Here is a 12,175-nt window from a genome sequence, read left to right as displayed (position 1 = left end):
CAGAGAACACACAGCACCCCCCAGGCCACATAATCACTAGAGGAGAAGCAGGTAATGGCAGGGGAACAAGTATAAATGTTAGAGTCGGAAAAACCTGAGGTTCAAGTCCCAGCTCCATCGCTCAGAGCGATGACTTTTACAGCTTACTTGGCCTCTCAAAACGCTGCTCTGTTTCCTCATCTGCAAGAGGGGCATGATAATCTCCCAAGGCCATTATGAAGATAAATGAGAAGCAAAATTATAGACCCAACCTGAAAACCTCCCATCACAAACTATCTAAAACTACAGGATAAAATATTTACAAGTCCTTTAGACTTGTAAGAAACTGAGGGAAAGGTTTCCAGACAAAGATAGTAGACTGAACACAAGAATCTTTTCCTCCCCCTCCCCATCCACTAAAACAACAGTAAAGAAATCGCCATAAGAAGAGATAAGCCCACAAAGACATGGAAAATGAGAGGAAGCAACAGCAACAAAATATTGGCAGCAAGCGAAATGACTCAATAGACCTGAGACAATGAAATCCTAACCCAGCAGTGGAAAGAGCTGAGAACCAACCTGATTTATACTGCAATTCCTGCAGAGGCTAGCTAAGTATCTCTGGAAGTAGGGATGAGGGCTAAAAATAAGGCTTTTGTTTTGTTTTGTTTTTTTAAGACTGCCTAAGAGGAACAGATTTATAACAGATGTCCAGACTTCCAACTCTGCCTGACAAAAGATATGGAGGTTTATTCTTTGGAGAGGATAAAAGAAAAGTCTCTGAACTGGGCTACACAGGCATAGTTGAGAGGCAAGGCTACTACACTGAGAATAGCACTGTATGAATATATGCATATTAGATAAGCCACCGCCCAGTCTTTTTATTTATTTATTTTTTGCCTCTCAGATTCTAGAACGAAGAAAGCCAGGCCTTAACCCTCCAGTCAGGAGACTGGAGGATTCTCATCCCCAAAATCCGACCACCCAAGAGGAAGAACCAAATGATGCTGACTCCCCACTGGAAGTTTTCCAAGGAAGCAGCCCAGCCAGATCACCCTACAGAGAACACTCTCAAAGTCGATCAAGCCCAACCCACATGTTCAGAGCTTCCAATCAGATGTTTAGTCCCTACTCTTAGATACGAGCAGACAACCAAGGATTACCAAGTCATTTGAAAAATATCTAACATGAGCAACGGAAAACAAATCTAAGAGAAATATAAAAACATTCAGAGAACCATATGGGGAAAAAAGATCTTGGAAATAACACATGACAAGAGAAATGAAAACCTCAAAAGAAATAATGGCAGATAAAGCTGAGGAGATCTCCAAGAAAGTAGAGTTAGAAAAGAAGAAATGGAAGAAAGTTTAAGATAATATTAGGGACCACTCCCAAAGTCCAACATCCAAAAAGTAGGATAAAATTAAGAACTGAGGAGGAAATTATCACAAAATAATTTAAGAAACTTTCTCTGACCTGTAGGGCATGGTTGTCAGCCACTAAATATCTAATATAAGGAACTATTAAGGCACATGTCCATGTAACTTCAGAAGAGTGAAAATCTGACAAACTTCCATCACTCTGTGATAATTTCCATAGCTATATACTTACGATTTATTTTTCAGTATTGTACTTAAATTTTTTTAAAGTACACAAAATAAACTGGAACATACATGACTGTAACAGATAAAAGATTAGTATTGCGAATGGATACAGGATTCCTATAGAAAAGGTAAGAAGAGAAAAATTACCTGGAACAGGCAAAGGATGTGAAAAGGCAATTCACCAGAAACATGAATGCCCAATAAATATGAAAGTAAATGTTCAACAGCACCACTGGTCAATAGATCATACCTCTTAGATTGGCAAAAATTAAGAAGGTAGAAATTACCAAGTGTTTCCGAGACTGGGAAGCAGTTGGAACTCACATTCGTTGCTGGAAAGAGTGCAAATCTCTACAATCACTTTGAAGACTAATTCCACAACATCTAAAAGCAGTAGATGTGCAGACCCAAAGAAACACCCAGCTCTTCTGCTCAAGCTACACACGAGCGAAGCTCTTACACATGTGTATAAGAAAATATTTACAATTTCACTGCAGCCAATTTGTAGTAGTAAACATTTGGAAAACCCCAATGTCCATCAATAGGAGAAAGAATGAATCGTGGAAGTCATAAAACAGAATAATATGAAACACTGAAATCAGAGACATAACTATCAACATGGATAAATCTCAAAAGTGTACATGCTGAGGGAGGAAACTCAAGTTACAGGATACACACAGTGTGGCATTTACTGATAGGTTCAAATTTTTGCTCTACATCTTGGACAAGTTACTTAACTCTCCTCACCTTATTTTTTTAAGGGGTAAAATAGAGATAATTACCTACCTCATAGGTTGTTGTGGAGAAAAAACACAAAAAGCACACTAATAATGCCTGGCTATTTATATGAGCTATTACTTACTGTCTTTAGAGACATTAAGTAGTAAAACTCTAGAACCACGCATGAGAATTACGATTTGATCTACAATGAAATTAGAATTGTGGTCACTTCTAGGGAGGTAACAAACCATGACCAAAAGCTTCAACTTTATAGCCTGAGCCTTAAAAAATTCAGACCTGACAAAACTTGATGGTACCTCTATCAATGCCTCTTACATTCCTGAAATTTTTCTGTATTTTTAGAAGATATCATAATATAAAAACAAGAGTAAATGAGCCAGTATGTAAATGCGATTTCTTTTTTTTTTTTTTAATTCAAGTATAGTTGATTTACAATGTTGTATAAGAGCAATTTTTTAAATAGTATGGTACCACAGAAGCGTTAGTTATGATTTTCTCTTTTAAACACTGGGCTAAGGAAGAAGCAGGAAACAGATCAGAGAGCTGGTTGTGTAATGAATTTATTCATTTACTCATTTATTGAGCTACTTCTAGCATCTACACGTACATTATATAAGACACAGTACTTGCTCTCAGAGAGCTCACAGGAAGAAGAGTAAAGAGATTTAAGAAAAATGAGATAAGTGCGAAGAGAAAAAACTATACACATATGCATACAGGTTTCTGGGAACACGGGAAAAAAAGGGTAAAAAGAGAGAAGACTGCCTTATAGGATGAGGTCAAAATTCTATGCTTTGCTTCCCCAGAGCAGGAATATTTTGAGATTTGGAAGATCACTTTCTCTCTGAAACTAAATTAACTATTCAAGTGAACAGTGATGTGTGGAAGTTTGGGGAAAGGAAAAGACCTCAAGAGAGGAGGGGAAGGGAAGCGAGTGCAACACAATGAAATATACACATGCAGCTCCGGTAAGGGCCTAAGTCCCTGAGGACGCACTGGCCTGTTTCCACCCCATACAAGGCTTGGTCCATGACTCCTCCCCTCACCTGCCCTGTCTCCTATGAGGAGATGAACCACATCCTAGGCCACGTCTTGGCTCCTAGCCCCACAACACGGGAACACATAAGACAGGCCCTGCTCGCCACCGCTCCAGCTCACGCAGCCAGGACCCCAGCCTCGTCTCAGGTCATGCTGCTTAGACCGACTGAGGCTGTGTGGCGGGAACTATGAAAGGCAAAGCCGCAGCAAGCACTGTGGCTGCAGACCCCAGAATTCCTCAACTTCAGGACTTACTATGCTGAATGTCTCCTGGTCCAGATCATCATCCTCATCCTCTCCAATGGGGACAGGTTCGCTTCCTGCTGTAATATGGACAGGACCCTGAGATCGCTTTGATTTACTTGAAGATTTGGCATCACCACCTTTAGGCTTTTAAAAAAGAGTTACAAGGAATCATTGTCATTTGTGTACTCCTGTCTTGCAATTTGGACTTCTCAGCTATGTCACATCACTACGAGTGGGTACACAGGATGGCCTCAGTTTTGAGACATCATGAAGCCAAACCTATTTGATTAACAGTTTAATCATATGTCATTCCCACTTCTGTCTCTAAACAGAGCCAATTATAATTTTAGCTTCACCAATGCTATTCTGGCTTCTATTCCCTAATCCATAAAATGCATAAAAATGTCATCAAGAGGTTAAGATTGTGAATTGGCAGAGCCCTCACAGAGTAGTTTGTAGCAACTTCAAAATGAAAGTACACTTTGATCTTGGAAACTGTATTAACTAAAATATTTCAAGTGACTGAAATTTACATAAATCCACATGGGTAAAGTTCATTTATCCATGAAAGGGTGCAGAAGGATGGAGACAGAGATACATATAAAAAATTTTATGTATGAACATTTAAAAACATAAAACAATACTACGCTTTGATTACGATTATGCGATTATGTAATATGTAGTAAAAGTATAAAAACATGGGCAGGAAGGTTTCACACGAACTTCAGGGCAGTGTTACGGAGGAGAGAAGAGGGAGGAGAGCAATGAAATTGGGAGAAGAAACAGAGGGGAGTCCCAGTAATGAGTGCATGGATACCAAATACAGTAGCCCAAAAAAAACCCACTTGAAGTAAACATGAAAAATGTTAACAACAGCTGCAATATCTGGGTACTGGACACATGGATGCTGGCTAAATCATTCTTTGTGCTTTTATTTTTTAAATATTTCACCTTAAAAGAAGAATACCTTTCTGCAGAAGCACAGATGCAAAGAAAGGTATCTGTTACAATAGAGTTTATAACATTAGAAATTTGAAAGCAATTTCAATATGGGAAACTTAAAATTGTTTCCAAAATGTTATAATCAAACAAAATCTTCCTTATCTATTAAAAATGATTTTAACTTTTATTTATTCACTTGGAAAGCTGTTTGTGATATATTGCTAAGTGGGGAGAAAAGGTTATCCAAACAGTCTGGTCTGATTTTTATTTTATATTTGTTCTTATACGCATAATAAAAAAGTTCCAAAGGTGCTCATCAAGAAATCTCTTAGAGCTATGACTGGATGGTGGAATTAAGGCAGTTATTTGTTTGTATGTTTTAACAATGATTAAAGATTAATTGCAAAATAATTTCATCAGAAGTCAGCAAGATGCAACACTGTACCAGAATTCTGTGGTTTGGAATGAACTTCATAAAACCCCAACATGAAGATTATATAATAATAGTAGGCCTTTCATCCATTTCTACTCCAAAAGCTTAACTCTTGATAGTATTTGATAGTATTTCACATATTCAGATTCATCTGTGGACTGTGCTTTTCTACCATGAGTCTGAGAACATGTATCAAGTAGTTAGCTGTCCTGTCTCATTCCAACACCCCCTCTGAAGTGTGTAATAAAAGAGCAAATAAAGGCTTCTATATTAAAGAACACAACTCACACACTCCCCTCTCTCTGCAGGAAGAGATGCAGGCATCCCCCTGACAGCCCCATCCTTCCTTCTGGGATATACTCATAAAACGACAATTATTTCAGGGCCCTCAAACCCCATTCTACTTCTAAATCCTAGAAGGGAATTTCAAAGGCTGCAGGCATCTCAGTAAGCAGAATGACATCGATACCTTCTCTTTCTTATCTTTTGATTTCTTCCTTTCCTTGTCCCCTTCCTTGTCTTTCCTAGAACTCATTTGTTTCTCCTTGTTCTCCTTGTTCTCTTTCTTCTTCTGTTTCTTTTTCATTGGACTTTTTTCTAAGCCATCATCCTAGAAAACAAACAAGGTTATGAGCTTTTGCCACAAACTTTACATTTCCTCGTTTACTTTCTAGAAAAAAAAGCACTGCTCCCAATGGTTCATCACTGTGTCCACAGAAGCATGTTCTCAAGCATACAGCCTTAAAGCTATCTGCTTAAAGTGAAGCCTGTAGAGGCAGATGCTCTTCACTTACATCTTCTCTTTATTTCTCATAGCAACTCTTCAACACAGGCATTATCATTCCCATTTCACAGATGGAAAAAACTGAGGAACAAAGAGATTATATACCTGCCAGGTAGTAATTGGTAAGGTTGCTAGTATTTGAATTCATGCATGCTTGACTCAAATCCATGCTAGTTCACATACCCACTGCTGATCTTCCTGGAAATAACCTCAAAGGGCAATTACACTTGAAGAGTAACAAAATAAAATCACATAAAGTTTTCAGTCACGGAAACAACAGACTGAATGCTAGCAAGTTACTTTTCCTTTTGCTTAGACCAGAGGTTACAAGTTGACAGGCCTTGGGCCAAACCTGATCCACAGATGAGTTTTGTTTGGCCCAACAATGAACTGCATAACAGCTGCCCCTATATATTAGGCATGAGCTCCCTGGTTAACCACAGTCTCCACCACTCCCTATCGCTCCCAGCAATGAGGCTGAGTGTCAATTGCCATTTATCACTGAAATGTGCATGGTTCCCTTCATTTCCTTCCATTATGAATTTTCAATTGCTGATTTTAAATGAACAACTATATTCCTCTCTCACAGGTTAAGCAAAGACATAACATAGTTTCTATTTTTATTTTATCTACTCTGGAATGTAAACCAAACACATTTCAGATAATTTTATACCAGTTGGCACAATAAATGTAACTTAAAAATAATCTCAACTGAAATCCAGCCTCATACCTTTACTTCTCCCTCTTCTGATGGATTATCTGAGTGTCTAGGAGACGAAAACTCAATTCCATGCTCATCTTTCAGCCTCGGTGCTTTGTTTTCCTTCTTTACTCGAGGCTTCCGCTTCTTTAATTTGGCCTGGAAAGGGTAAGAAAATGATGATAAATCAAGTCCCTCAAAAGCATGACCAAATAACATCATGATTCTTTGGAACAGCAGCAGCCATATAATTCAAACAAGGAAACTCAGAGAAAATTCAAAGGAGTGCAACCAATTTTACCTGAAGTAGAAAAAAAGAAACTATATAAATCTCCTATGCCACACAAAAACATCCATATCCTTGAACCTACTGATTCCATTTTTTGGAATTCAATCTAAAGATAAAATTCAAAAGAAGAAAAAATACCCTTATGTACAAAGATATAAATAAAGATAATATATAAAATAAGAGTAACATTAAAAAAACTAGAAGCATGTTATATCTAAAAATAATGAAAAGGTGTTCATCTACTCAAACAGATACAGTAATTTAAGCAAGTAAAAACATGATGCAGGGGCTTCCCTGGTGGCGCAGCGGTTGGGAGTCCGCCTGCCGATGCAGGGGGCACGGATTCGTGCCCCGGTCCGGGAGGATCCCACATGCTGCGGAGCGGCTGGGCCCGTGAGCCGTGGCCGCTGGGCCTGTGCATCCAGAGCCTGTGCTCCACGACGGAAGAGGCCACAGCAGTGAGAGGCCCGCGTACAGCAAAAAAAAAAAAAAAAAAACATAATGCAATCTATCTCCCCAGAGCCTAACTTATAGAATATCCTCAACATACTATGTGAAGAATGACATTAATTATGACACTACTATGCAAAAAAGGACAAGGTATGGGATTGGATTTTTTTCTAAAATTTGCTTTCTTTATAATATAGGGAAATTAATACAAATGGCATAGCTCTAAGAGCACTTAAGGAACATGCACACACAAAGGCTGCTACTACTGGCTGTAACTTATAGTATCTCCTAACTGTGATTCTCATCTTTTTAAGCCTGAATTGAAATGAAAAGTTGGGGAAATAAAAGCTAAAGCTCAGATGAGTCCATTAGTAACTCGGTTGAAATTTTTCACTGAGCAAGTAAGGCAAGTGTAACTGAAGTCCAGTTTCTGAATTAACTGTGTACCCTAATTACCCATTTTATCCCTGGGACCCATGATTACAAGCAGCCGAGTATTAGCTGTAACAACAGGCAAACCCAGTGATATTCACGCAGTACTGAGAACTATATTCCAAAATTGAGGAAGGAGCATAAAGATACAGCATCAGTATGTCTAGACCAGTGGCACTGGGAGAAATGAGGACTATTTTGAGGCAATATTTGAGGAGAATGCCAAGATGTTTAGGTCAATTACTAAATGAACATTACTATCATCACCCAACCAAACCATCATTACTGGAACCTCAATACCAACACCTGACAAGGAGAGGGTTAGCATTCTGTGGAGGTGCCTGGAGAGGGCATCTCTTCCCCTACCTAACCCTGCAGGGCTGGAGCCTCAGACCCCTGGACGGTGCCCGGCTGGCAGCTGCACTCACCTCTTCCCCGCCCGTCACGGCCCCCTCCTTCTCCAGACTCTTCCTGAGCAGCTTCAGCAAGTAGTCCGCTCGGGTCTGCAGCTGCTTTCCCTGGGGCTTCTTATCTGTCTCCACTGGCAGGATCTTCAACAGGAAAGGAAGAGAAGTACCCGCCACGGCCCACGGCCCGGTTAGTGGATCAGGATAAACAGAGATGACAAACAACTGAGCAGTCCTTTCCCTCCCCACCACCCAAAATACAGATAAAGCCTCAGATCCTATCTCATGTCCATGGCTCCCAGTCACTGAAAATCCCTTATGAGCCGTTCTCGTTTTACAAAATGGGATGGAGAAATCCAGCTCTCCCACTGGCTCCTACCTGTGCTGTTAACAGGGTAGAACAACTCAGGTAGGAGGGGCTTGTTGGCTTCATCTGCTAGAGCATCCCAGCCGTCGTGGATTTCCTCCTTCCAGGAGCAGGGAATCCCTGGAGCTAGGTTAAAGCTTCGTTTTAGATTGAAAATGCTTCTTAGAGCATTGCTGGAAAGCACTGAGCTATGCCAGGACACAGCTGGACCTCTCAGGCCAGACTGGATTTGGTCTCAGTGCTTATGGCAGGGTGCTGTCACCCTCTGAGAACATTGCACCTGGGATGAGCATTGTTTGACGTGCCAGGAAAAGCCCTGCCAGGAGCACAACATGGAGCGCATCCTACTAAAATTTGAGCCAGCTTTCCCTGCTTACAGCTCTGAGCACGGCCTTACTATACTTGGTAGCCTGATGTGCAACGGATAGGGTGGGAGGCTCGATTTTGTGGGAGAAGTACAGCCACAGTTTAATTCCATTACAAAAAATACCAAGGTATGGCTCATTCTTTCTTCATGTGTAGAACTGAAATATGGCTGTTTCAAATGTCGTTAAAGAAAGTGCCAACAACTAAGGCCGAGGAATGCTTTTATTATTAATAATCTTACCCTGGTATTTGTTGCAATGAGATTTGACCTATAAGAAAAATCAGAATTTGAAGGCTTCTCCTGTAATTTCCCAAAAATTTCACCTGGCTATAATTGTCATCTCTGAAATAGTGCCACAGTCCACTAAAGATGGTAATGTTTCCAGGGATAAAGAAATCCCAGGAATTTACTATTGTTCTAATTTCCAATTTGATCCCCACCCCCCAGAAAATAGTTAAAAGTAAGTAATCAACATAAAAATATTATACAACAAATCTTCTAGACATCTCCAGCATCACAGAAATACTTACTTTGTCAGTTAACTTAAGCTCTGGATCCGTTTTAATTAGCTCCCAGTTTCCATAGCCGTGTTCATAAATTCCCAGCAATAGGCGAGAATCATCCTCTACTCCCCACTCGACATCAAAATGTGCAGCTTTGACACGACAGGTTAAGCAGTATCTGAAAAGATTTCCAAAGCAGGAGGACATTAGAGGAAGAGTCTTTCTGATTTGGGAATAAACACCAATGAGCAAAGCACTCTGGTATGTTAGAGAAAAAATAATGAAAATACTACATAACTACACATAACTAACTTCAAATCTGTTTTCTAATGGCACAACCACCCATGCATGGGCATGTATTATACTCACTTTTTTTTTTCTTCAGGGTCTACAGGGATAGATTTATGCAGCATCTCAAACTCTTCTTCATGTTGGATAATAGATTTCACATTAACCTGAACCCCAGATATCTTGATAGTTGGGCCTCTCTTTTTCCCTGGTCCTTTCCCTAAAGAACACCAATTTCATATTCGTTAAGTGAGAATTCGCTGAAGTTTCACAAAAAACATAGGTCAACAAATCCTGAACTCTTATTCCCTCAGCGTATATCTCTGGTTTATCGTTAATTCAAAAATATAATCAAGTAAGGCAAAAAATTTTCTCAATTAATGTTTGTAAAATAATCTCTAAACAATTCAGTTTTTTAAGATTTAGAATTTTTTAATCCAGTAGTGTTTATAATTGTATTTTAATCTTCTTATTCCTGTTTTATACTTTGGCTCTAAAATTAATAAAATTTATGAAAGAAGATTTTAAAGCAGTAATATTAATGCTGAAGTTTTTTCTTTTCTAACCCATCAACAGATTTTTAAGTGCTTTAAAAGATGATCTTCTCTACTAAAAAAGTATGAGATCAAGTTAATACCTAACACATTTGAAATGATGAACAAAAGAAGTCATGGAAAGGTTACCCTAGCCCGAGTTTCCAATTAAAGTAATCCTAGAAGTAAAAACAAAGCAGTCAATTCTAACCAGAGTCCAAATCGAAATGCATGATAATGACACTTGTCTGTGAGGGAAAAGATGGCTCAGAGCCTCAGAAAAGATTTCTTTTTTTAACATTCAAGTCGATGAAATGGCACTACAATTATAAACAATTATTTAGGGATTCTCATATAACCCACAAGAATTTCACTTGCAAATGCTATTCCCAACAATACTGATGAGTTCTGGAACAGAATGTGGCAAAACGGGAAAGGCACCTCCTCTGAAGATCAGAAATCTGGGATTTATTCCCGGATCTGCACAAACTACCCCCTGTCCCCTTTCCCCTCTCACTTCTAGTTATTAACCTCTCTGGGTCTGTGTTTCCTCATCTGTAAAATAAAAAGATTGCAACAGAAAAATGGGCAAAGGATAAAGAGACAATTCACAGAAAAGGAAATAAAAATTGTTCCATGTGAAAAATACTCAACCTCATTCATGGTAAGAGAAATGCAAATTAAATATATAGACATAGCCTTTTTAACCTCAGGCTGGGAAAATTCAAAGATCTGAAAATATGTCGGTGAGACTAAGAGGAAACAGACACTGCCATTCTAGTCAATGCTGGTGGGAGGATATGGCGCAAATGGCATACACACAAGATTATTTACCACAACACCGTAAAGCAAAAGATTGGAAAGCTGAACGTCCATTAACAGGATACTAATATTGTAAATCCATAACAGATTATGTAGCTCTTCAAACAAAAAAAAAATCAGGCAGTGGAGAAAAGATCAACCATCTTTAATGAATGGTGTTGAGACATATAGTAGCCATATAGGAAAAATCCAAAATCCAAAAAACCTGGATGCAATACCAGGAAAAACTCCAAGTGAATCAGAGATATAAAAGTAAATGAAATCACATAGGTATTGGTGGTGGTGGGGGGTGATCTTAATGACTTCCTTTATATCCTCAGAGTAGAAAAAAAAATTTTTTTTTAGTTTGTTACAATATATTGAATATAATAGGTTCCTTGTGCTATATTAAATCCCTGTTGTTTACCTCTTTTATATATAGTAGTGTGCATCTGCTAATCTCATACTCCCAATTTATCCCTTTCCCCTTTGGTAACCATAAATTTGCTTTCTATGTCTGTGAGTCTGTTTCTGTTTTGTAGAGAAAATGTTTTTAATCAAAATCCAAAACAATAGGGTAAAAGATTGATAAATTTGACTATATAAAATTTTTTTAAGTTTTCTGTACAAAATACCATAGCAAAGTGAGAGGACAAATCACAAACTGGAGGAGAACACTGGCAACTTTTATCAGAAAAAGAGATCCTGGGACTTCCCTGGTGGTGCAGCGGTTAGGAATCCACCTGCCAACGCAGGGGACGCAGGTTCGATCCCTGGTCCGGGAAGATCTCACATGCCGCAGAACAACTAAGCCCGTGAGCCACAACTACTGAGCCCGTGTGCCACAACTACTGAAGCCCGCATGCCTAGAGCCCGTGCTCTGCAACAAGAGAAGCCACTGCAGTGAGAAGCCCACGCACCGCAAAGGAGAGTAGCTCCCGCTCGCCGCAACTAGGGAAAGCCCATGCGCAGCAACGAAGGCCCAACACAGCCAAAAATAAAATAAATAAAAAATTTTTAAAATTCCTTGTATTAAATCTTCTTAAAAAAAGACAAGAAAAAGAGATCCTAAAAATTAAGACCAACAGCTCAATAGAAAATGGGCATAATATATGTACAGACAGTTCACAAGTGGCCCTCAGAAAAGATGCACAACATTGCTCATTAAAAGAAAAGTGAGATGCCATTTCCCAACAGTCAGTTTGGCAAAAATCCAAACATTTGACAATACATTCTGTTGTGTATGAATATACACTGTAGGTAGCAATGTA

At 39.1% G+C, this 12,175-nt stretch overlaps 1 protein-coding gene across 3 annotated transcripts in view; it reads right to left on the bottom strand.

Annotated features, from left to right (window-relative positions):
* The window catches only part of CHD2 (chromodomain helicase DNA binding protein 2), a 120,927-nt gene that overhangs the window by 20,417 nt on the left and 88,335 nt on the right, over nt 1–12,175 (bottom strand). For all 3 annotated transcript variants that reach the window (XM_030873188.2, XM_030873187.3, XM_030873189.3), the window contains 6 exons: nt 9,652–9,790; nt 9,310–9,460; nt 8,067–8,189; nt 6,498–6,626; nt 5,453–5,593; nt 3,618–3,752 (listed from right to left, as the gene is read on the bottom strand). In XM_030873188.2, coding sequence (XP_030729048.1) covers nt 3,618–3,752; nt 5,453–5,593; nt 6,498–6,626; nt 8,067–8,189; nt 9,310–9,460; nt 9,652–9,790 — 818 coding nt within the window. The remainder of the gene's footprint in view (nt 1–3,617; nt 3,753–5,452; nt 5,594–6,497; nt 6,627–8,066; nt 8,190–9,309; nt 9,461–9,651; nt 9,791–12,175) is intronic.

Source organism: Globicephala melas, chromosome 2 (assembly GCF_963455315.2).
Source record: "Globicephala melas chromosome 2, mGloMel1.2, whole genome shotgun sequence".
In the NCBI taxonomy this organism is placed as follows: Eukaryota; Metazoa; Chordata; class Mammalia; order Artiodactyla; family Delphinidae; genus Globicephala; species Globicephala melas.
The sequence above is the reverse complement of the archived record's forward strand: the minus strand, read 5'-3'. Positions and strand labels throughout refer to the sequence as shown.